The sequence below is a fragment of the Staurois parvus genome, unplaced genomic scaffold (assembly GCF_062004578.1).
Source record: "Staurois parvus isolate SC_StPar_1 unplaced genomic scaffold, SC_StPar_1.0 ptg000158l, whole genome shotgun sequence".
Classification (NCBI taxonomy): domain Eukaryota; kingdom Metazoa; phylum Chordata; class Amphibia; order Anura; family Ranidae; genus Staurois; species Staurois parvus.
This window is the reverse complement of record NW_028317954.1, coordinates 648,803-676,102: the sequence shown is the minus strand read 5'-3', so window position 1 is coordinate 676,102 and position 27,300 is coordinate 648,803. Positions and strand designations below refer to the sequence as shown.

Sequence of the window (27,300 nt, the reverse complement as noted above, 5' to 3'; positions counted from 1 at the left end):
AAGTATTCATTCCCCTTGAAATTTTCCACATTTTGTCATGTTACAACCAAAAACCTAAATGTATTTTATTGGGATTTTATGTGATAGACCAACACAAGTGACACATAATTGAAAAAGTGAAAGTAAAATAATAAAATGACTTTCAAAATTTTTTACAAATAAATATCTGAAAAGTGTGGCGTGCATTTGTATTCAGCCCCCCTAAGTCAATACTTTTTAGAATCACATTTCACTGCAATTACAGCTGCAAGTCTTTTGGAGTATGTCTCTACCAGCTTTGATCATCTAGAGACTGAAATTCTTCTTTGCAAAATAGCTCAAGCTCTGTCAGATTGGATGGAGAGTGTCTGTGAACAGTGTGACGATCGTGGCGTCAGACCCCAGCCCTTCTCACCAAACTCATGACCGAAGGTCTAGCCAATCTAAAACAGCGCTGTCACGTGCGTAACAATGTCACGCCCAGCTGCACCCTGCACAAAGATTTTCCAGCTAATGGACCACAATCTGTGTACCGGCAGCCTGGGAGCGATTGTTACTGGGTCAGGTTAATTACGAAATTAACCCTTCACACTGCCACTACCTCCTTTTTGTACAGAGAAAGAGGAAACTCGGCAATATCAGAAAAACACTATGATGTTGAATAATTGTCTGTATACCACTGTCACCGAAGGCAGAGATATACAGAAGTTTAAAACACATACAGTAGCGCTCTTCAGAGGCAGGGATTCTTAGTTTGCATTAAAGAGCTTTAGAAACAGTTCAACACTTTCAGAAAGTAAGATTTATTACTAGAAGGTCAAAAAGGGTGCAATAAAAATATTTAAAGATGTAGCCAATATATATATATATATATATATATATAGAGAGAGAGAGAGAGAGATATAAAGTACTTGCCAAAAGTCCAGGGTTAAGCAGCTTTCAAGTGTCAGAGCAGAAGGGCCTTTATCTCCCAAATTTGGTTCCGATGTGAAAAGGGAGAATTCTTCAACTAGCTCAACTCAGCTTAGCTTTTCTAGGAACTCAGCAGGGTATCTCACTGAAGCAGAGAACCAATTGCCTCATTTGGGCAAGTGTTGCAGGTGGAGACCCAAGCTAGAACCAAAATCCCTCCCAAGTTGATACCAGGGCAATAGCTTTCCCTGGATACTTGTAACATTCTATCCATGAGTAGATTAATCTGCAGAATCACCTGCCGAACGTCTAGATATGAAATATAACATACCTGCTGGGACGGTTAAGTAGATATCATTTTCTGCTGTCCTGTAGATGTCAGCTAGGGGGTGTAATATATCAGATGACTTGTATTAAAGTGACTGGTCTGAATATATGCCTGGTTTTTATGTAAGTCTTTCATATTCCAAGATGTGAAATCATAGGGGAAAATGGATTTTGAATGTGATGCCTGTTTTACGGTTTATCTGGAACGTCTTTGAAGCTGAGTGAAGGGCTTGGTTTATGGCTTTATGATCCTTTTCCAGCAAGAGTCTTGCAGACATACGGGGGGGGGCAGGCTAATTGGGGTTTATAACCATGAGCTCTCATGTTGGGCCTTGATACCTTTTTGATCTCAGCATCCAGGGACCATGTGTCACTCAACAGAGAGGGAGGGGGGATTTGGAGGAAAGAGATACAAGATGGAGGATCCTTAGCAAGATGGGTGACCGCGTCCATCTCTGTATGCACAATTGCTACAAACAGCAATTTTCAAGTCTTACCACAGATTCTCAATTGGATTTAGGTCTCAACTTTGACTGGGCCATTCTAACACATGAATATGCTTTGATCTAAACCATTCCATTGTAGTTCTGGCTGTATGTTTAGGGTCGTTGTCCTGCTGGAAGGTGAATCTCCACCCCAGTCTCTAACAGTTTTTATTCTAAGATTGCCCTGTATTTGGCTCCATCTATCTTCCCATCAACTCTGACCAGCTTCCCTATCCCTGCTAAAGAAAAGCATCCCCACAACATGATGCTGCAACCACAGTGGGGATGGAGTGTTCAGGGTGACGTGCAGTGTTAGTTTTCCACCTCACATAGCGTTTTGCTTTTAGGCCAAAAAGTTCAATTTTGGTCTCATCTGACCAGAGCACCTTCTTCCACGTTTGCTGTGTCCCCTAGACAGCTTCTCACAAACTGCAAATGGGACTTCTTATGGCTTTCTTTCAACAATGGCTTTCTTCTTGCCACTCTTCTATAAAGGCCAGATTTGTGGAATGCACGACCAATAGTTGTCCTGTGGACAGATTCTCTCACCTGAGCTGTGGATCTCTGCAGCTCCTCAAGAGTTACCATGGGGCTCTTGGCTACTTCTCTGATTAATGCTCTCCTTGCCCAGCCTGTCAGTTTAGGTGGACGGTCATGTCTTGGTAGGTTTGCAGTTGTGCCATACTGTCAGGATCGGGTGTTCTGCCGCGATACGCCGGGCGGCGCATGCGCAGAACACCGACATGCTCTAGCTGGCGGGCAGCAGGACCTGAGCGATCGTGGCAACAGCACCGGCCGCGCATGCACACTCGTGATCGCGGACACACGTCTGTCACCAATGACAGCGCAGGGCACGCTATTTAAATGGTACAGAAGGTATGTGCATTGCCGTTTGGTCTTATTATCCTGTTCCTGTGATCTGATTAGTGAAGCTTCCTGTTGCCGACCTCTGCTTGATCCTGACCCTGCTGATTGTCTCCTGTTTGACCCCTGGCTGCTGAACCTGGCTCGTGACCCTGACCATTCTCTGGGACTTAGACCCCTCGCCCTGAGGAACCCCGCGCTGTGGGCTGCTAGAGATACAGCCAGGCAGTGTCTGACACATACTCTTTCCATTTTTGGATGATGGGTTGAACAGTGCTCCGTGAGACGTTCAAAGCTTGGGATAATTTGTTATAACCTAAACCCTGCTTTAAACTTCTCCATGACTTTATCCCTGACCTGTCTGGTGTGTTCCTTGATCTTCATGATGCTGTTTGTTTTCTAATGTTCTCTATTAAATCTGAGGGCTTTACAGAACAGCTGTATTTATACCAAGATTAAATTACACACAGGTGGACTCTAATTATTAATAAGGTGTCTTCTGAAGGCAAATTGTTCCACTAGGTTTTAGTAAGGGGTATCAGAGTACAGGGGGCTGAATACAAATGCATGCCACACTTTTCAGATATTTATTTGTAAACAATTTAGAAAACCATTTAAACCTTTTTTCTTCGACTTCACAATTATGTGCCACTTTGTGTTGTCTATCACATAAAATCCCAATTACATACATCTACGTTTGTGGTTGTAACATGACAAAATGTGGAAAATTTCCAGGGGTATGAATCCTTTTTCAAGGCATTGTAATTTAGACTGGCTAAGCTAGCGAGGGTAGAAGGTATTGTAATGCCCATATTCAAGGCGCTGTATATATTTTGTGATTTGTTTGGAATTTACATAGATTGGTTCCTTGCTAGCTGCCCTAATATATATATATATATATATATATATATATATATATATATATATATATCTATATATATATATAACATTTTTTCCAGACTATATTTTATTTATTTTTGCATATTCAAGTATCATTTATATATTTTGGCAGTCTGGTTTATTATTGTAGGCAATAGTATCATTTTCCTGCTGCCAAAGAAATAAATGTCCGATTATGCTAATTATTAAATTTTAATAAATTAAATTTTAAAATTAAGAAATAAGTACTATGTGTGCTGATAGTAGAGATCAAACAAATCCTAATTATCAACTTTTCAAAACAGGATGCCGTTGGGCAACACAAACAGCACTAAATTAAACAATGATATATGGCAAGTGTAACAGATAGCTAAAGGGTTTCTACTTTTTTGGCTCATTAGTGTATGGTAAATTAACTTCAGCTGGTGGGTATATTACATAGAAAAAAAATCCCCAATCCACTTTTTGCCTATTTCACAATACCCCAGTGCAAATGTATTTTGAAATTTTCTAATTTATCCTACTACTTATTTAAATATTGGACAGCGTTGCTTAGGCATGAACAGGCCTGTGTATGGGCATTCCAAGTTAACCATGCATGAGCAGATAAGTATTGGAGGAAGTTGGTGAAATTTAACACATGTGAGGCCGGATCTGGCTGATCAATTAACTCCACATATTTAGCAGTCCAACCACACATCAGAATCCCTCAAAAGGGTCACAGAGGATATCCCAATAAGATCATATACACTGAAAGTCGTGCTTTTTTATTACTTGATTTTTCATCTTGCCTTTCTATATCTAAATAGATATTAATGAGCTCTAGGACCCATTGTTGGATATGGCTTAAGCAGTGGTGGTAATCAGAAAGGAGGAAGAAGCATGTCAGGAATACTTATCAGTTAAAAGAAATTGTCAGTGGAAGATTAAAGGACACAATTAATTTTTGAAAATAAAGGATAACTGTTATGTAAAAACTATAACAGCTATGTGTAACAGCACAGAATGATAGATATTCTTTATATATTGTATTATACCCATAACATCTACAGAAGAAAATCAAATTTTGTATTTTGTAAAAAAACTCAATCAAGGTTAACATGGATTTTTAAAATACATACATTTTATATAAAATATAATTGTATTCCATTCAAATATGGAATGTAACAAGCTTTTCAATCAGAATATAATATTTGCTATATGTAATATGGGTACAAAAAAGCAATACAAAGTAGTTCACAATAAAACTTTTCTGGCTACTTCCCCTCTTTTATTGCAAAGAAAAGTATGTACAGCATACTAATAAATATGGTACAAAGCTACTACAAACATATTTGAAAGAGTGTATTGACCCCTATAACAACTGCAGATACTATACCTGTGGGCTGTGGGGCTAGGAGTAGTAGGCAGACGGGTGATGGACCGTCCTCCATGTTCCCCATTAACTCATTGGACACCAAGTCTGGATTACATAAGAGGACTACCCGAGAGATGGGTTTTTCTGGGCTATGCTAGGCACATGTAACAGGATCGCTTTCAATACAAATGGGGTACCTTTTTCACCAATGCCTTGGGACATGGCTGATGTTGCCATGGGGAAATACTCGACCTTAAAGCGGGCCTCTACTGTTGGCTCTCTCTTCTGGACCACTGTCCTTTTTTATCACAGGCTCAGTGGGTCAGACCTAGAGATAACGCGCCAAAAATTAAAGAACTGAAAAAGGCATTAACCCTTACCCTCCCGTTCGGGGCAGCATCTAACTAACGCATACTTCAAACTGCCTACATATGCACTGCGATTCAAGAAAAAGTGAGGTAGAAAAGTCAAAAGAGACTAAAAATGTAGTTTAACCACCAACCTACAGGACACTTATACCCCCTTCCTTACCAGGCCAATTTCCAGCTTTCAGCGCTGTTGCGCTTTGAATGACAATTGCGCAGTCATGCAACACTGTACCCATATGAAATTTTTATAATTTTTTGGTGACAGATAGAGCTTTATTTTGGTGGTAATCACCTCTGGGTTTTTTATTTTTTCTTTAACAAACCAAAAACCACTGAAAATTAAAAAAAAAAAAAAAAAAAAGTTTTTTCTAAGTTTTTGTTATAAAATTTTGTAAATAAGTGATTTTTCTCCTTCACTGATGTGCGCTAATGAGGCTGCACTGATGGGCACTGATAGGCTGCACTGATGGACACTGATGGGCACTGATGAGGAGGCACTGGTAGGTGGCACTGATCGGCATTGACAGGCATTACTGATAGGTGGCACTGACTGGCACTGTTAGGCGGCACTGATAGGCAGCACTGATGCACACTGATAGGCGGCACTGACTGGCACTGATAGGTGGCACTGATTGGCAGCACTGAAAGGTGGCACTGACTGGCCTTGATAGGTAGCACTGACTGGCACAGATAGGTGGCACTGAAAGGCAGCTCAGATGGGCACTGATATGTGGCATTGATGTGGCACTAATGGGCACTGATGTGGCACTGGCAGGTGGCATGGATGAGCACAGAGCTGGCACTGATGGACACTGACAGGTGGCGCTGCTGGGGCTACACAGATCATCAGGGCACACTGATCATCAGTGCTCTGATGATCTGTGTAGATGTCCCCTCCGAGGAATGCCGATTACCGGCTCTCCTCTCCTCACAAGCTGTCAGCGTGACAGCTCGTGAGGAGAGAAATGCCGATAACCGACATTTCCGTTTACATGTGATCAGCTGTGATTGGACACAGCTGATCACATGACCGAGCCGACATCTTCGGCTCTTTCCGTGGATCGGTGATCCACTGTGTCCGAGGGACACAGCGCACCGCCAATCGCCGCGCTGCGCGCTCCCGGAGCCGCGCATGCGTGGTGAGAATAGGAGGACATCATATGATGTCCTCCCAGAACAAGAGAACCGACTTGCGTCCATCATATTACTATATGGTGGGTGGGAAGCGGTAGGTGTAAAGTCAATTTTATTTTATTAATAACAAACATAATCTACATACCTGAGTGTCCCCAAACCTCCTCTTCTGGGGTCCCCCACCGATGCTCTTGGCCCCTCCCTCCTGTCAGATGCACCCACAGCAAGCAGCTTGCTATGGGGGCACCCGAGCATGTGCACTCCCCAGCCGCTGCTCCGTGTGTCCATTCACACATGGAGCAGTGGCTTGGCCCCGTCCCCTCTCATTGGCTCACAGGCTGTGATTGACAACAGCAGGAGTCAATGGCTCCTGCTGCTGTCTCAGCCAATGAAGAAAGGGAATCCCAAGATAGCCGAGACTCCAGTGCACATTGCTGGATCGAGAGGGAGCTTAGGTGAGTATTAGGGGGGTATGCTGCACACAGAAAGTTTGAGCTTTTACAACCACTTTAAGGTAAAAATGTTTAGGACTTAGAACCACTTTAAGCTACATGTGACTGAATTGCACCAAGTCCAGCTGAACTTCTACAAGCAATGCAGTCAACTAAAACATTGGTACATGCAGTCTCAACCAAAGAGGGTAGACTTGAGATGAAAGGACAAAATAAGATATTGCCAGTAATGCTAACAAACCATGGGTTTTCACTGAACCATAACACAGTGTCCCAGTCTGGTGTAAGAAACCACCCAAAGCTCCAGATCCATGGACAAAACCCATCAATCTAGCAGGTCTGGCTTTGAGGAAGCACTACATAGCTTTCACAGAGCAGGTAATACTTCACCACCAACAGATTGCTTCTTCTCTTGCCTCAGAAAATTATTACCATGTCCAAAAAGGATCAGACGAATACATAAAATGGGTCTGCACAACCATTCCAAATCCAACCCTCTGTGTGCAATAAAGACAATGATAGAACAATGTAGTAAAAGACCACTATAGTGTTTATATGTTAACCCCTTCAAGCCTAAGGGTAAAATAAATCTTAAAGCCTAAGCACAATTCTGCAGCTTTGACATGTGTTAGCAAAACTGTACATATCATCACAGCTATTTTGTGCATCCAAGTGGATTATACCTTGTTTTTTTTAAGACAAATTGGGCGTTCATTAAGTGGTAAATGTAATGGATATCTCCTGATTTTTTTTTTATTACCAAAAGCAAAACTGACCGAAAATAGTAAAAAAAAAAAAATTCCTTTAAAATTTAGTTGTATATTTCTTGCTACTACCATAACCAACCTCCAAAGAACAACCCAAAATAATTTAACCTGCTCCTGACGAACGCAACGATACCACATATGTTAGTTGTTGTTTGTACCCGTAGTAAGGCCCAGAAACAATAGTGCGCATTTTGCTTTTTTTCTTCCCCTGCCATTAACTGATTCTAATTTCAAAACGTAAAAAAAAAAAAAAATGCTGACTTTGCCCCTTGACCCCGACTTTTGACTCTGACCCAAACACTAACCCTGGCACTGACCTAGATCAAACCTTGATCTAGGTATTTTTATTTTTTTTATTTATTTATATGCAAACACTTTTGTTTCTCTCTGAAAGGACACAGAGGGATATAACGTATCCTCTCTCCTCCATTCAGAGAGAGAAAACAAGGGGGGACAGGCTCTACAGTGACTGATCACTATGATATCCACTCAGAGGCTTTCACAGCAATCATGTGACCCGGAATCAGGAGTCCGGGTCCCGATCATTAGAATGGAACCCGTAGCTCTCACTAACACCCTGGTCTTTGTACTGGGAATGTGCTGTGCGTCCTGCTCCCAGCACAAAGACAGGTACGCAAATTAGCGGCCCCACGGAAAAAAAAAAAACAGTCTAGCGGAGCCGCTCATTTTCAAACGCTCGCTGCCAAGGCGTTAATAACACCTACAATGATATTATTAAACTCCTTTTTTACATGCCTTTATTTATATTTTTCTTCACATTTGCGTGCAGACGTAGCTGTCTAGCAGTTACAGGGGCTGTGACAAACCACAAACACTGCAAGAAGTGCTTACAAGCCTCTATTCATTTAGGTATAAGCAAAGGTAAAACATTTTTTTAAATTTGTGTAGAGTGGGAAACAATCAGAACCCCTGTCAGTTGTTTTTGCTGTCTGTACCTCCATTAGCGAGGTACACCCTCTCTATTTGTCCTGTTTACCATTGTCATTGAAAGGGAAACTAAAATGAAATTCCAAATTTTGGGTAGTCTCCAGAACAGTAATAGAGCGAAAATCTTCTAATGGTGATACTAGTTCTGGTCACCCTGGTGACAACCAGGGATTCGCTAACTTTGGAGGGTTTTCCTCTCATTTCCTGTTTTGGCTATGGGACAGGATGTGAAGGGAAATCTCCACAATGGGACAAAGATGGCAAAAATATCTGACAGGGGTTGTAATCTTCCCTTACTTTATCTACTAAAAAAGAGTTTTGCAAGTTTTCGACAGTGTGTTGCCAGAATTATAGTTTTTGTTCTTCTGCAAAAAAAATAATAAATGCACATCATTTTTCAGGTAAAAAAAATGTGAAAAATATTTTTCTCTCTAGGAGCCTGCAAAGTATCAGCAGGTCAATGGTGCAATCTCAGGCTCCTGCAGAGTGTCAATGTATCTGTCTGCATGTACCTCATATGGGCAGGAAGTTAAACAATGACAGGAAGCATCCATGAACTACCTAGAGAGCTCAACAGCTCCCTGGTAGATCATTGAGAACTACAAGCTGTCAGTTGCAAAGAACTCTGTGAATGAATGACTCGGCCGGGTGACAGCGGGTACAGGGTGAAGATCCCCGACCCGCTATCACAATGGAGGATCAGGGCAGGGCGGGGGCTGCTGCAAGAGTAACATGTTACACCATGAATACGGATGCAACATGTAACAAAAGGTGAACTTATACTTTAACAGGATGACAACACTGTTCCTTCTGCAGTGAAATTGTGTGGCAGCATTACCATCGCTTGGACAGGGTAGCCTTACGTGGACCTATTTAAAGCCTAAACTTTTTTAGATAATGTATGGAATATATTTAAAAGAGAAGTGCAGGAGAAGAAATGAAAATAAACTTACATACTCACTTGTGTGGAGGCAGCATTAATTCGATGGTGCAGTTGTCCCACGCTGGCAGTACCAAATCACTCAGTTTTCAGGTCTGCAATGTGACAGAGTGATGACTGTCAGTCACCTCTCTGCTCTGCCCCTCCAGTGCTTAATGGAGCACTGGGATGTGGAAGGAGTAGGAGACGCTGGCTCAGGCTCTCAGCAGTGCAGGCTGAGCCAGCTGCTGGTCAGGTATACGGGCGGATCCCGACATTGTCAGGATCCCTGGACAGGCTCTGTGACGTCAGCCAACAGTGGAATTTAGCCTGCAGTCATCTGAATTTGGGTCATAGGAGTGCAAAACTAAGTGCACTCCTGTGAGCCACAAAAGTATGGCCATACTTCTTTAAAACCCTTGTCAGTTTTTTCACATCAAGGTGCCATTCAAAAGATTTCCATTTACTTCTTGTCTTGTGGACACAACACAAAATGAGTGGAAATCTCTCTAACATGAGGTAAATCTTTTGGCTATTATCTGAATGAGTGTTTGCATTGGAAGATTTTCCCATTACTCCTATTCTGGTGGCAACTCAAAATCTTAGATTTTACCTCACTTTTAGTCCCAGTGACTGGTCACCAGTTCACAGAGACCAAGGCTGATCATAGATCTGTTTTTGTTTATTTTTTGATCAACCAGTGGCCCGAATGAAAAAAAAAATAATAATAATGATTCCTCCACACAAATAAGGTGGATGGAGAAATCACCCCCACCGAGACATTGAATTCTGACAGCGTGACTCTCTGATGTAGGAATACATTGATCACTGGCTACAGCTGTTATGGACAAAAGTTTAGCAACATTCCTGTTCGAAAGAAGTCCATCTAGCACTCAAATTCTGTCGAACTAGGATGCCCACACATAGACTGAAATTCGTCTGAACTGTCAAATTTTGATCCATCTATGGCCAGCTTTACTCCAGTTAACACCATTTTAAAGTGGAACTAAAGTTAAAAATTAAAAACTGATAAAATGTGGCGTCTTCTGGCATAATAGACTGGTAAAATCTCTTCTGCCAAAACACTGCTCTTGTGGCACGTATTGTGCAGTGTCTACTCTGCCTCTTTCCTGGCATTTGTGAGATGGAATATAGAACTGGGAGTTGGGGGAAAAATTAAAGGCTGTGCATATATGCAGAAGTTACATATCAGAGGCCATTCAGTAGTTAAAAAGGATGAGTGGGTCTCGGACGAAGCAGCAGACGTGATGGAGGCTGGGCGTGGAGCAGTGACTGACAGCCTTGATTGGTCAACACTGAAAGGGGCACAATGGTAAGGTAAGTTTTTTTTTTCTAATTTTGGAAAAAAAGTTTAAAGTGTATGTAAGGGGAATAAAATTATGCAGTACACCTGTGCTATACTTGCAGATTTTTCCATGTTGTACCCCTTATGCTACAAGTAAAGAGAGCAAATGTTGATCCTGGTAGAAATGCACTCAGCTCCTAATTTCCTGTTTTGGGCTGACAACACAATGCTTTTGCTACCGTGAAATTGCAAAGGATTGTTGTCAGCCCTGCCCAGCTGCCTAGTGCTAATTTGCTGAACTACAGAATCGCCCCCTATCTGCATCTCCATAACATGGAGGGGAGGTGTTATGTGGTACAAGGGAAAACTTGGCAAGTCAGATTAAACTATTTGAGATAATACAGAGTGCATAGGATTCAGGGCAGCTTTGGATTTCAGCCAGGGTCAACAGGTTTTTTTTGCACTTACTGAACATATCTAAAACTATTTTTACTGGGGTGGAGGTGGGGTGTAAATGACAGGCTGCAGCACATACATATAATGTTTTTAAAGTTGCTCATAGTTACACTTTAAATCTTATATTCCAAAAGTAAAAAAAAAAAAAAAAAAGGAGCACACATGCCACGCTTTGTTTGTGCTTTACAGTTCATTTAAAATGAAATGGTCATCTAACATCACCCTCTTTGCAGGGTGACGATGCTGTGCGAAGTTATTGCAAAATACAAAAAAAAAAGAAAAAAGCAGTGTTGTAACCCTTTCACATGAAGTGTACCTTCAATACATCTACTAGTAGGATAAATTGGTCAAAAATACAGGGGAAATACCAAAACTGCAATACTACTGCTTATATTAGTAACAGACTGCATCATATACTGTATGTCATTTTTATATTTCTTATTTTCTTATAATTCCACTTTAAAACAAGAGAAGAAAATATATATTTTAGAAATATATATTCCAATTATTCAGTGGGACAGATTTACTCAAACTGGAGCATGCAAAATCTGGTGCAGCTCTACATAGTAACCAATCAGCTTCCAGGTTTTGTCAAAACTTAACCGCTTTCCCACCACCCAATAGCAGATATACTGCTACAGGGTGGCAGGGGTGTGCAAAATCATGTACAGTGAAGAAAATAAGTATTTGATCCCCTGCTGATTTTGAATGTTTGCCCACTCACAAAGAAATGATCAGTCTAAAAATTGAATGGTATGTGTATTGTAACACTGAGAGACAGAATAGCAACAAAAAAATTAAAAGAAATGCATGCCTAACAAATTATGCACTGATTTGCATGTTCATGAGGGAAATAAGTATTTGATCCCCTTCACAGAACATGACTTCGTACTTGGTGGCAAATCCCTTGTTGGTAATCACAGAGGTCAGACGTATCCTGTAGTTAGCCACCAGGTTTGCACACATCTCAAGAGGGATTTTGGCCCACTCCTCTTATCAGATCCTCTCCAAGTCATTAATGTTTGGTGGCTGATGTTTGGCAACTCGAACTTTTAGCTCCCTCCACAGATTTTCAATCGGATTAAGGTCTGGAGACTGGCTAGGCGACTCCTTAATGTGCTTCTTTTTGAGCCACTCCTTTGTTGCCTTGGCCGTGTGTTTTGGGTCATTCTCATGCTGGAACATCCATCCACGAACCATTTTCAATGCCCTGGCTGAGGGAGGAAGGTTCTCACACAAGATTTGACAGTACATTGCCCCGTCCATCATCCCTTTGATGCGGTGCAGTTGTCCAGTCCCCTTAGCAGAAAATCAACCCAAAGCAGAATGTTTCCGCCACCATGTTTGACAGTTGGGATGGTGTTCTTGGGGTCATAGGCAGCATTCCTCCTCCTCCAAACATGGCGAGTTGAGTTGATGCCAAAGAGCTCGATTTTGGTTTCATCTGACCACAACACTTTCAACCAGTCCTCCTCTGCATCATTCAGATGTTCAGTGGCAAACTTCAGACGGGCCTTGACATTTGCTTTCTTGAACAGAGGGACCTTGCGGGAACTGCAGGATTTCAATCCTTGTCGGCGTAGTGTGTTACCAATTGTTTTCTTGGTGACTGTGGTCCCAGCTGCCTGGAGATCATTGACAAGATCCTCACGTGTAGTTCTGGGATGATTCCTCACTGTTCTCATGATCATTGACACTCCACGAGGTGAGATCTTGCATGGTGCACCAGACATAGGGAGACTGACAGTTGTTTTGTGTTTCTTCCATTTGCGAATGATTGCACCAACTGTTGTCACCTTCTCACCAAGCTGCTTGGCAATAGTTTTGTAGCCCAGTCCAGCCTTGTGTAGGTCTACAATCTTGTTCCTGACATCCTTGGACAGCTCTTTGGTCTTTGCCATGGTGGAGAGTTTGGAATCTGATTGCTCCTGTGGACAGGTGTCTTTTAGACAGGTAACAAAATGAGATTGGCATCACTCCCTTTAAGAGACTGCTTCTAATCTCAGCTTGTTACATGTATGAAAGACACCTGGTAGCCAGAAATCCCGCTGCATGATAGGGGATAAAATATTTATTTCCCTCATGAACATGCAAATCAGTGCATAATTTGTTAGACATGCATTTCTTTTGAATTTTTTGTTGCTACTCTCTCAGTGTTACAATACACCTACCATTCTATTTTTAGACTGATCATTTCTTTGTGAGTAGGCAAACATTCAAAATCAGCAGTGGATTAAACACTTATTTTCCTTCACTGTATATATACGTGATTTTGCATTTTCGGGTAGTGGGCATGCGCGCAACGCGCACGTGCCCTACCCGCACTGCTATTTGCTCTCTTGGCTGTCAATCATCGGGTCTCGCCCAGTGATTACTCGCTGGTACCTGGTAATCGAGGATCATTACCGACAGAGGGAGAGAACTGTATGTAAACAATACAGTTCTCTCCCCTGTCAGCTCCTGCACCGTTTTGCATGGCTCTGCATAGCAGACCCATGCAAAGCAGTGTGCTTACAGTTGAAAGCACACGCACAGCACACAGTTAACCCTTTGATCGCCCCACATTAACCCCTTCCTGCTTAGTGTCATTAGTACAGTGTCAGTGCTTTATATTAGCACGGATCACTGCATTGGTGTATAAGTCACTGATTGCAGCCATTACTAGTAAAAATTTTAAATAAAAAATAAAAATCCCAGTATATATACCGCTATTTGTAAATACTATAACTTTCACGTAAACCAATTAATTTACACGTATTTGTATTTTTTTCAGTAAAGACATGTAGCAGAATATATTTTGGCCTAAATATATGATGAAATTTGATTGATTTTTTTACTGGACATGTTTAATAGCAAAAAGTCAAAAATATTGTTTTTTCTCCAAATTGTTGGTCTTTTTTTTTTTATAGCGCAAAAAGTAAAACCGCACAGGCGATTAAATACCACTAAAAGAAAAAAAAGACGTAAATTTAATTTGGGTGCAGCGTTGCATGACCGTGCAATTGTCACTTAAAGTAATGCAGCGCCATAATGCAAAAAATGGCCTGGTCAGGAAGGGGGGTAAATCCTCTGGAGGGCAAGTGATTAATTGAACAAGTGAAGTTAGAAGCTCTTTGGTTACTATGCACACCTGCACCAAATTCTGAGTGCTCTAGTTTTAGTAAATCTTTCCCAATATCAATTTTACTGAAAGTTCTCATATACAATAACACAGATAGGCATTCAATTATTTAATAACAATTTAAATATACAACCTCCAAATATTGGCAGATTACTAACCCTCCACCAATCGCAGAATTGTTGGCAAAAATTGACCATGTGGGGTAACTAGCCATTTAGGGATAGATATGACAACTATTATCAAATATGGGCAAGATGGCCTGAATTCAAATGTACTCTTTATGTACATCTCAAAAGCCCTGGCATCAAAAAGAAACCACATTGAACTGGATTGCATGCTTTTCAGGAACTGATTCCCGGAGAAATGGCGACAGCCAATATGTTGAGGATAGTATTCTCAGTGGTACCAACTGGTGGCATATGCTGTTTGCGGATAACATAAAAAAGGAATATAAATTATCTTTCTCTGGAAAAACTGAATAAAAAAATATATATTACTTAAAGGCCTGGGCCCCTCTGTTCCACATCACCTTAGATCTGGCTGACTTATCAAATGCTAGAGCTCACGCACTGTACTGTCAGAAATTGGGAAAGTGTTTGTGAGCTCAGGCAGCTGACAGCAACTGCCAGGGCCTATTGAGATCTATGTATTGCAGTGCAGCAAAAACACATGCATGATAATGCATTCTTGCAACCACGTACTTTGGTGCAGGACTGCTGATTTTGACTGCTACCCCAATGCACTTATACAAGGGTCTTCAAACTTCAACAAACTATAAGTGGGCCACATCCAGCCCACTACAAGATTTTATCCAGCTTGCAGCAACTGTCCATAAAAATGCCCTGGCTGGATGGCAGTAGTTGAGCTAATCTGTGAATGGCAGTGGATCAGCTATCTCAATAGCTGTGACAGCCATAATTTTCCTCCAGTCCCTAAACCAGATTCTACCCCCCCAGTCCCTGTGCTGTGGTTGACTGCAAGGACCCTGGCATCCTAGCAACCAATTATGCAATTGCTCTGCCCCTGAATTTACAGGAGGACTAGATTTACGCTGTCCAGTGCTGCTCTGCCTCCTGGCTTCAGCCCTGCCATTTTAAAGGAGGGATTCTATTGGGCACACATTGAATGTAAGGGGACACTCTGCTGGGCACACACTGGATGAAAGCGGCCACTCTGCTTGGCACACATTGGATAAAATGTGGGTACTCTGCTGGGCACACATTGGATGAAAGGGGGCACTCTGCTGGAAACACATTGGTTGAAAGGGGGGAACTCATTGAATGAAAGGGGGGCACTCTGCTGGGCACACATTGGATGAAAGTGGGAGCTCTGCTGGGCACACATTGGATAGAGGGAGGCTGCAGGGCACAGCTTTAAAAAGGAGGCAGGACCTCAGAAACGCGTTGCTGTCCGCCCCTACAGCTTGTCACATTCTCCTGTCTGCCTTCCTGTTACTGCCACGAGTAAGAGGAGAGATTCCGCCAATCTACCACCTTGCAGTGGGTCCCTGCTTGTGCCCTGCAGCCCTATCAGTCCATCCAGATTGTGGAGAGCTGTATATCGCAAAACCACTCTGACACCTAGAGCAGTCTACAGGTCTTTCAGATATAAGTGAAAAATGGCATTAAAGTGTTGTTTTTAACCATACACTAATCTGGCGCTCTGCTCTGTTTGCTTTGTATACATCTAAGAATTGGAAATCTGCAATTTAATACATTTTTGTTTTTGGGTTTAATACTGCATTAATTCTACCCATGAAGACATTTCAGTCCCAAGTAAAACTATCCTTTAAAATTCTTTACCTGACAAGTCAATTTTCCCTTTCACTTTCTTGAAAATGGTGATCTCGGGGACAGTAGCAAAAAATTAAAGCAGAGAGCCCCGTTGCAGAGATTACAAACAGGCTCTTTCACAGTTGTACAATCAGTAATGCAAATGCTCAGCTAAAAGCTCTGTTTCTGCTTGCTAATACACTAGCACACACATGCAAACTTAATTATCATTCAGACCTATTGTAATTAATTGGCTTCTGATAAATCAGTAAATAGGAATGAATGAGCATTTCATCACAGTACATTCTTCCACTGAAGTTTATGAAGTTGGACAAAGACCAGATCCCTTTTCATGTAGCATAAGATATGTTGTGCTTGTTAAAGCAGTTATTAACAGAAACTGCCGTGACATCATTTAAAGCTTGAGTAACCATTCCCTAAATATGCTTTGACTGCTGCAAGAGATGTTCTCCCAGAGATCTCTACACAGTGGCAAATTCACACAGTCCTTCTCTTTTAATTGGGAGCCATTCTCCTGGACATGTAATGTGGGACTGCACAGCAACCCCGCAGCGATGTTCGGGCCCCGTTATGTGCTATGGTGACAGGGCAAGTGTAAACAGCACTCATACAAAGTGACAGCTCTATTCTTTTCTCTGTCAGGCCCCATGAAAAAAACTTGCCATTATTTACGCCACTCTCTCAGGAACAATCACAACTACTGCAGAAGAAGTACAATGTGGGTACAGGTTTACAGAGAAGAAACGACATACTATGCAGTTTCTTCCATATCATGCATACAATGCAAACCACCCAGATACAAAAGCACTAAGTCCTAATGGCCTGTGCCAGAAAAAGTACCACTATAACCAAAGTTAATTGCAGGCTTAAAATATGCCACATGTTTTAACATTATTATTAGACACATGAAAACAAATAGGCACATAAAATGATACAATATGTTCACTTTAAACATCCACTGCACTTCAATCTACTATCATAGTTTATCCTGGTTGATGGCAAGTTCAATATGTTGATGACTCCTTATATTACCTGGGAACTGTAGTGGCAATACGAAGTGAACTATGGCCTGTACAAAGGGGTACCATGGGGTTTATTTACTGGAGAGTGCAAAATCAGGCTCACTTCTGGACAGAGACCAATCAGCTTCTAAGCTAAAGTTTAATTGAACAAGCTGAGGTTAGACGCTGATTGGTTTCTATGCAAGAAGGAGCCTCATTTTGCACTCTCCAGCTTTAGTAAATAAACCCCATTGAGCCTTCAAGACCTATAACAGACTGAACACTGGAAACTGATCTAGCTTTCTGATGTCCAGCAATGCTATACAGTATCTGCTTTGGATGGACATTAAATTCCACTGATTCCACAAAGATATTGTGCCCTGAAGCAATATAACAGAATGCTATGACTTAGGGATGATACTAACCTCTTTAGAACACTAAACATTGTAAAAATAAAAATCACACCCTGAAATAAAACTGAACTCCCACCAATGCCAATCATCATCTGACACACTAGAACTTCTAACAGTGAGTATTTCGGCTTAATCAAGCTTTGTAACCCTTACATTTCCTCATTCCCAGTTTATTAGTAGCAAGGAGATACAATTATAACATTAGTATCATCAATAAAAACCAATTACGTTGCAACCACACATTATTGAATGATGAAACCATTATATAGAAGCAATAGAGAGTTTACCAAAGCCAAGTATAACTAGGTGCTAAAATACAATTATGTCTGATTTTTTTGTTTCCAGAAAAAATAATTTTCATTTATAAAACCTGAAGCATGAAATGGACAATTGATCAAGAATATGAATAGTCATACAGCATGGCTAAAAGCTGCAATAGAAATAGTAAAAAAAATTAAATGAATGCAAACCCTAATTTCCACAAAATGTGTCCCAAAAGAAATGTATAAGTCACAATTGTACACAGTTTGGAATCTGCCCATCCTTTACTTTAAAAGCATGTCGTATATAAATGTTAGAGAGGCCTCCTGGTGTTTACTACTACTACGAAAATACCAAGGGAAGTTCAAACGTGGTAGAAATAAAAATTGGTAGAATAAGTTAAATTTGTCCGGAGGTTTGCTGTTTACACCAAAAGCCCTTAGGTTAATGACAACAAAATAGTTGAGTACAAATCATAAAGTGAATGAGCATTAAATGTAAATGAAGATACAGATGAAAATTTTATGTAAATATATTTTCCAGATATGTTTTACCATGTACAGTTCAAAGATATAGAAAGTTCAAAACTCAAAAAGTATTATTTTACTGAAAGAGTAGTTGGTGCTTGGAATAGACTTCCAGAAGAGGTAGTTAGTCAGTCATCAATAATTGGATTCAAACATGCTTGGGACAAACATAGATCTATACTCATGTAAAAAAGTTGAAAACCAAAAAAACAACAACAAAAAAGTATAAATCAAAATTTAAAAAAATGAGGCAGACCCGATGGGCCACGCGGTATTGACATCACTCTTCTATGGTCCTATGCTTGTTTCTCTGAATAAATTTATGCCTCTCTAAACCTAACAAAATCTGGTTATTTTACAGATCTTTCTAAATAAACATTTATGTATCCAATAATTTACTCTGCAACAAAATCACCGTTAGAAATGCTACTTTGGAAGTACTGCTATATTACACACTTAACACACTGAAGGCCACTGTTTTCACTGTTATATGCTTTTCTCTTTTGTACAAATGCATGTTATCTAGATCCTGAAATGACAATGCTAAAATTTTAATCAGCTCTGTGATGTACTGGATCTAGTATTTGCTGAACTGTAACATCATCTTGTACACAGCGACTAATTGGTTTTCTTGTTTCATTTACCCAGTATAGGAGAAAGCATGACTGCTAAGAATATACTAATTCCTACAGCCAATGCCCGGATTTATTTCCTATATTTCTAGAAATCAACCCAATAGTATTATTGTGAGGAGAAGATGACATTTTTGACGTACTGTAAAAGCACCAGCACCTGAAGATCACATACTGGGAATATAATTAATGGTACAGACAATTTGTATTTGGATTAAACATAAAAAAGGCTTTATCTCAACACTAATATTTTACACACCCATAATAAAACCAGATATGGATGTTTTGTGATGTTTATGAATCTCTCTCTAAATTGTAGTACATATGTGCAGCTGTTGAACATGGCTGTTCTCATGTTGCTCTACTCTTAATACCCAAAGACATGATGGTTGGTAAATAGGTTCCTGTCTAAATTGACCCTAGTATGTGTGTATGTGAGATAGGGACCATAGATCGTAAGCTCAAGGGCAAGTACTGGCGTGCATGTACAATATATGTAAAATGCTGCCTAAATTTACTGTACTATATTAATACCTATAATAATCTTCTTTCAGATTTTTGGGAATTAATCTGCAATTAACAACCTAAAACTATGAATTCTAAAAATGGGGAAAAACACAATTTGGAAATATTACCCTGTATTAACAGTGTGCAGTTTATTCTGCAATTGGGTATTTTTTTCACAATAAAAAAATATATGTGCAAACATTAGACTTTCAAAGCACATAACTAGGTAACTGTCAGCACAAAGCCACTGCACTCAAAAACCGTCACCAACATGGACATCTTAATTAGATGAAGAGATAAAAAAAATATTTCTTGTGCAGTCTATTCTGCAATTGGGTATTTTTTCCAAAATAAAAAAATATATGTGCAAAAATGACAGACGCACAAAACTAGGTAACTGTCAGCACAAAGCCACTGAGCTCAAAAACCGTCACCGACATGGACATCTTAATTAGATGAAGAGATTAAAAAAAAAAATCTCTTTCTTGTGAAAATACTGTAATACCTTGTTAATGCTCTTTAGATCTTGGGTTATGTGTCCTCTGGTCAATGTGTAGTGAATAATAAATTGGTATAGAAATGAATGTGAGTTAGGGACCTTAGATTGTAAGCTCCTTGACCACAGGGACTGATGTCAGTGTGCAATATATATATGTAAAGTGCTGTGTAAATTGTGGATGGTATAGAAATACATGTAATAAATAAATAAAACAATCATGAGACTTACCTGTAATCTTGGTTGGTAGGATGGTTATGTTCTGTTGTCCTGATAATTCCAGACATCATTCCGGAGATGTCACTGTCTATCATCTCCTTCAATAGTGACATAAATAAAAGATGGTTAGATATACAATCATGTTATGATAGACAGATTAGATAGATAGATGGATGGATCAGATCAGACATAAGCAATCTATAGATGGATGGAGGTATATGCGCTTGTTAGAAGTCTCTCAGTAGTATATAATGACATATAAGCAGTGGTATGGTTGTTCCCATGCTGCATTGAACACTGCAGTGTTTTATTCCTATGGAAGTGATAGAGAGGTGGCTATGAGTACCTAAGGCTCCTAAGGCAGGCTGCTGTGTGGTTTGGTGAGGGAGGCAGGGGATGTGCAGCTGGTGATCAGCTCTGTGTGACTCCCTGGGCACTGCTCTCTTCTTTGTAATGAGATGTCTATCTGCTCCCAAACCGTTTTAAATTTCCCTCTCAGGAGCTGTCCAGCTCGGCGCATGCGCACTGCTTCCCTCTGGGTCACAAGCAGGGCAGTGCTGTCTTCATCCGCTCCTTCTTGTGGCCGGCTCTTAGCACGGAGCTCCCGGGCTGCTCGTCTTAGTAGTGTCCCAGTGGCAGGGGCTCCGTCCCAGGGGACGCCGCGTTGCGGACGTACACGGAGACGCTTGTATTTGAACGCCTCTACTTTATTCAGGGCTAATTACTGAGACACGGCACTTTGGGAAGTAGAATAAAAAAAAAACAAAAACACGGGCGGGTGTCAGAAGTAGGCCACCTGCTGCTGGTCACTGAGCAAGCCGTCTTCTCCGGGGTCTCATAGAGGCCGTGCTTCGTCGCCTCTGTTCGTCCTGACGGGGACACATTGGCTTCCCTAAAGAAGAACACCCCCAGCTGAGCTGTAGATGATACGTGCCCGGGGAGCAGGCGTACGGTTCGGGTGTAAAAGTTGAGCGGAGAGTGGTGCTGGCGGGCCCGGCCCTCGCGTAGTGTACAGTCCGGCGGTAAGGTGCTCAGTGCGGGTGTGAGAGGAGCAGTGTGAGCCCGAGTCCTGCTCAGCTCTCACTGTTCCCTCACCAGCTGCTCTCAGCCGTTGGCCAGCCAATGAGCCCGCCCGACCCGCGCTGTCCATACCCGCCGCTCTACCCGCGTCCTAGCCCGGGAAAAGACTCCTCAGATGGCGGCAGCACCAGGGGGAGAGAAAGGGAGGGACAGCAGGCGCCGCACAGACACACACAGGGAAAAACAAACTGCTATTGTGTGCTCGGTGATCAGAAACCACCTTCTCTGCTAATTACTGGAAGGTAGAGCTGTATGGGCGGTGAGCAGGTGACAGGGGAATGCTTTGTGCTTGGAAATGACCCAGCAGAGTTCAGTCACCTGTCTGACTGGAGTCCTCCTTTTCACTTATTCACATTTGTCTTAACCACTTGTCCTCCCGAGGATTTACCTCACCAGGCCATTTCTGCGTTACTTTAACTGACAATTGCGAGGTCATGGAACGCTGCACCCAAATTAAATTTACGTCCTTTTTTTTCCCACAAATTGAGCTTTCTTTTGGTGGTATTTGATCGCCTGTGCACTTTTTATTTTTTTGCGCTATAAAAAAAAAAAAGACCAACAATTTTGAGAAAAAAAAATATCTTTGACTTTTTGCTGTTAAACATGTCCAGTAAAAAAAATTAAGAAGTCAAATGTCATCAAATATAGGCCAAAATGTAATCTGTGACTTGTCTTTGTTAAAAAATCCCAATACGTGTAAATTAATTGGTTACGTGAAAGTTATAGCGTCAACAAATGGCAGTATAGATACTGGATTTTTTTTTTCCTACTAGTAATGGCGGCGATCAGCGACTTATTGCCGGACAGTGGTGGGCATTCTGACACTGGGGGGAACTGACTGTCACTGACATCCCCAGTGACACTAATACAGTGATCAGTGCTAATTAAAAGCATTGACACTGTACTAATGACGCTGGGCAGGAAGGGGTTAACATCTGGGGTGATCAAAGAGTTAACTGTGTGCTGTTTCACATTATGTGCTATGTGTGCTTTACACGAAGCACACTGCATTGTATGGCACTGCTATGCAGAGCCATACAAAGCAGTGTGCAGGAGCTGACAGGGGAGAGATCTGTATTGTTTACATACAGGTCTCTCCCCCCATTGGTGATACATGGCGATCACCATGTACCAGCGGAGAATCACCAGCCAGGACCCAGTGATCGACAGGTGAGGCCTCCAATGCGGCTCGGGCGGGCCCCCTACCCGGAAATGCAAACTCATGTATGTATGTAATATATATATATACAATTTTGCACACCCCTGCCGCCCTGTAGCAGTATTTCTAATATAGGGCGACAGGAAAGTGGTTAAGGTATAGTCCACCCTTTACCTTGCTTGAGGTAATTGTAGCCATATTAATCCTGAAAAATTGGGTATTTGGCTAGGTTCACATCTGTGCGGACAGAGAAATGCGGACCCGCATGTGGGTGCCATTAGTTCTACTGGAAAACGCAACCATACTGAAAACCGAGGTTCCCGTGCTGGCTGTGTTTTCAGAAGTGCAGGGACTTCCTCCCTGCATGTCATAGGGCAGGAGAGTCCTTTCAAATGAATGGGCTCTTCTGCCCACGCAAAACGCAGCCTTCCGGGCCGCATATATGTGAACCGGGGCTTAGTGCAAATAAAAAAAAAAGTATCATGGACAGTACTCAATTGTTTTCTCCACCCTTTACAAAAGTCTGCTCCCTTCACATTTGTGCCATGTAGGGACGCAAGCACCCGTGTACCCAAAGCACACAAAATGCGCAATCTTTATGCCGCTGCTCTGAGGTGCCATTTGTTGCTAATGGCACCCCCAAATCACCTTGATGCATCAGAGAAGTCCTGTGCCAAAATGCCTGATCAAGCTGGCCATACACTAGCAGTTTTTGAATCGTTCATACAATAATTCTAATCAGTGTATTCAAAGACACAAATGTTGTTCAGAAGTAATTTACAATTTTGTTTCGACTTTCCTCATACAAAAATCACATACACTGGTTCCTTTCGGACAAGCAAACCATTTGTCTGTTTTTCATCCATCCATTGATGGATGAAAAACAGACATCCGTGCATTGCTATGGAAAAACGGATGATCATCTGTTTACATCCATCAACAGTTTTTTTTTTTTAAACGGATCAAAGCTCTATTTTTGTTCCGTTAAAAAAAAAATGGAACGGACGGTTAATGGATGTAAACGGACAAATGGTCTTTTTTTGCATCCATTTTTGCATTGGTAGAAGAAGTAAAACACTGATGAGAAATTGATGTAAACTTCATCCGTTTTTTTTCCTTTGAAAAAATGTGGCTGAACTGATGAAATGAACGGTCTGCATATGTGAAAGGGGCCTTAGAAATTCTAAAATTAAAACACTGTTCTGAGTGCGCAAGATTATGTTGGTGGTTACTGTTAGGGGTCCTTGCACATGGGTGTTCCATCTGTCTGTTGATGGATGAAAAACGGACAGCAATGCATTCCTATGGACAAGTGGATGAAAAACGGACGTCATCCATTTACTTTAAATTTTTGTCCGCTTCCATTCAGGTCTGTTTTTCTTAAACGGGATAAGTCTGCATTTTTGTTCCGTTAAAAAACAGAATGGACGAAAAAAGGATGTAAACGGATGGACGGTCTGTTTTTACATTGGTAGTGGATGTAAAAAACTGATGTACAACTAATGTAAAACTTTTTTTTTTAACCAGTTCCCGCCTGGCCTATGGCCAGATGGCGGCCGGGCGAGCACCTCGTCCCTCCGGGTGGACGCCATATGGTGTCCTTCCAGGCATGCGCAGTTTGCGCGCCTGCAGAGCCGCGCAGTGGTGCGATCTGTCACCGGCCGTGTACCTCGGACACGGTCGATGACAGATCTGTGTACTGGCCCCGTTGCCAGTACCATGTGACCTTCTGTGACCAATCACAGCAGGTCACATGACAGTTGTATACAATGGATGGCTTCCTTTCATGCCATCCATTGTATACAAGTGTGGCTAGCTGTGAATGGTCACAGCGATCACAAGCACAAGCTGGGCCAATCATAACCCAGCTGTGGCCAAATCAAAGCTAAGCACAAAAAAAAAAAAAAACCTGCATGAATCGATTTCATTCAGGTAAATGCTTGCTTATAGCAAAGTAATTCTTTGCTATAAGCAAATTGTGTAAAATAAAAAAAAAAAAAAATCCTGATCACTTTCCCAAAGTAGTACATTGTTACTATCGTAACATTATACTACTTTGGTCATAGTGAAATATGAAAAGAAAATCTTAAAAAAAAAAGAAAAAAAATGTAATAAAAAAAAAAAACAATTATCAGTTTTTTTTTTTCGGACTGTCACCAGTCAGTGTCTCTGATACACGCCATGCCAGTTATATGATGGTGCTGTACTGCACTGGTGACAGTATGTAAAAAATAAAAAAATTGAAAATTATTTTTTTTATTCATTTCCGAAAATCTATGAGAAAAATTACAACTTCAAAAAACTCACCATGCCTGTTATGAAATATGTTGGACTGTCTACTTTGAAAAAAGTGGTCATTTGGGGGATATCTGTATTGTTCTGACATTCTTGGACCTCAAGAGATTAGGTTAGCCATCAGTACTTCAGGATTGATCAATATTCAGATCTATACCATAGTTTGTGAACTCTATAACCGTCATACAGACTAAATAATAAATACTGATTTGGGTTATTTTCACCAAAGACATGTAGTAGAATACATTTTGGCCTAAATTTATGAAGAACAATTAATTATTTGCAAACTTTTATAACAGAAACAAAGAAAAACGTGTTTCTTTCAAACTTATTGGTCTTTTTTTGTTAATTTAGCAAAAAATAACCCTAGCGGTGATTAAATACCACCAAAAGAAAGCTCTAGTTGTGTGAAGAAAATGATAACATTTTAGTTTTAGTATGACCACGCAATTGTCATTCAAAGTGTGAGAGCACTGAAAATTTTAGTTTAAGTATGACCACGCAATTGTCATTCAAAGTGTGAGAGCACTGAAACCGGAAAGTTGGCCTGGGCAGGAAGAGGGTAAAAGTGCCCTGTATGGAAGCGGTTAACTGATGAGAAAAACAGAACACACATGTGAAAGGGGCCTTAGAAATTAATTTGAGGAAAAAATGTCCATCTTGTTCCTATGTGTTTTCGCATCACCACAGTCTAAAACAGGGGTGTCCAAACTTTTTTCAAAGAGGGCCAGATTAGATGAAGTGAACATGGTGGAGGGCCGAACATTTTTCCAAACATTCTTTGAACCATTACAATTAAATGCAAATAAATTATTTTATGCCAAGTTACCGTATTTTTCGCCGTATAAGACGCACCTGACCATAAGACGCACCTAGGTTTTAGAGGCAGAAAAGAGGAAAAAAAAAATTCTGAACTAATGGACTGCAGACACAGTACAGGAGATGACCAGAGACTGCGGACAGCACAGGGATGACCAGAGACTGCGGACAGCACAGGGATGACCAGAGACTGCGGACAGCACAGGGATGACCAGAGACTGCGGACAGCACAGGGATGACCAGAGACTGCGGACAGCACAGGGATGACCAGAGACTGCGGACAGCACAGGGATGACCAGAGACTGCGGACAGCATAGGGATGACCAGAGACTGCGGACAGTACAGATGACTGCTGACCTTTGGGGAGGTGGGGAGCGGGTACCTGAATTTGACAGGTACCCGCTCTTACTTCCGCAGTTGTTCTTTGATCTTACCTGTTCCTCGATCCAGCCGCGCGCTGTCTTCCCAGCTTCTGTAATGGCGCTCGGCATGACAGCCGGGTGCCCAGTGCGCATGAGCGAGAAGCACTTGCGCTTTGTGATTGGTCCGGCGGCTTCTGGGATCTGTCATGTGTCCCAGGTACCGCCTTACCATTCACAAAAAGCACCGCTTCTTGCGCATGCGCACTTGGCACCCGGCTGTCATGCCCAGCGCCCACACTACAGAAGCCGGGAAGACAGCGCGCCGCTGGATAGAGGAAAAGGTAAGGTCCCGCTGCAGAGCTGAGCGGCCGGCCCGGTATTCTGACACGGCCGTGGTGGAAATACCGGACCGGCCGCTCCATATTCGCTCCATAAGACACACTGACACACTGACATGGAGGGCCGTATTAAACCGACCCTCGGGCCGTAAATGGCCCGCGGGCCGGACTTTGGACATGCCTGGTCTAAAACAAACACTTATGCAGGCCATAGATGGGTCGTAAATCGGCTGATTTTTGGATCGTTAGTGGGCTAAATGTTCGGCCGTTTTTCGGTATTTTGGCAGATTTTTTTATCGGTAAAGTTGGAAAAAAATCGACCGATTTTGCCGATCGGTCGATTTTCGCGGCAATGATGGGCAAATCGGCCGATCTTTTACCGATAAAAAAATCTGCGCTTGAGCAGTGACCTGCAAGAGGAAGACAAAAAGAAGAAGAGGATGAAGAGGAAGAGGATGAAGAAGAGGATGAAGAAGGGGAAGAGAAGAAGATGATGAAGAAGAGGATGAAGAAGAAGAGGATGAAGAGGAAGAAGAAGAAGAGGATGAAGAAGAGGATGAAGAAGAGGAAGAAGAAGAGGATGAAGAAGAGGAAGAAGAAGCGGATGAAGAAGAGGAAGAAGTAGAAGAAGAGGAGGATGAAGAAGAAGAGGATGATGAAGAAGAAGAAGAAGAGGATGATGAAGAAGAAGAGGATGAAGAAGAAGAAGAGGATGAAGAAGAAGAGGATGAAGAAGAGGATGAAGAAGAAGAGGATGATGAAGAAGATGAAGAGGAAGAAGAGGATGAAGAAGAAGAGGATGAAGAAGAGGAGGAAGAAGAAGAAGAGGAGGAGGAAAAAGAAGAGGATGAAGAAGAAGAGGATGAAGAAGAAGAGGATGAAGAAGAGGATGAAGAAGAAGAAGAGGAATTCCAGTCTGGCAAAAAGTGTCCCTGCAGAGAGCTCCTCTATTTCTTTGACAGTTCCTTGACATTTATAGCGGTTGCAACAATGTATCTATTTGTTTCCGAATAAAAACATCTGTATCCTAAATGGATACAAATAGATACATTGTTGCAACTGCTATAAATGTCAAGGAACTGTCAAAGAAATAGCGGAGCTCTCTGCAGGGACACTTTTTACCG

General features: G+C 41.5%; 1 protein-coding gene across 1 annotated transcript in view; it reads right to left on the bottom strand.

Annotated features, from left to right (window-relative positions):
- The window catches only part of FOXN4 (forkhead box N4), a 44,581-nt gene extending 23,252 nt beyond the window's left edge, over nucleotides 1–21,329 (bottom strand). Inside the window, exons 1-2 of the mRNA XM_089675761.1 lie at nucleotides 20,470–21,329; nucleotides 20,136–20,221 (exon numbers count right to left, since the gene is read on the bottom strand). Of these exons, the coding sequence (XP_089531887.1) occupies nucleotides 20,136–20,218 (83 nt within the window). The 5' untranslated portion in view covers nucleotides 20,219–20,221; nucleotides 20,470–21,329. The remainder of the gene's footprint in view (nucleotides 1–20,135; nucleotides 20,222–20,469) is intronic.
- Nucleotides 21,330–27,300: the final 5,971 nt, after the last annotated feature.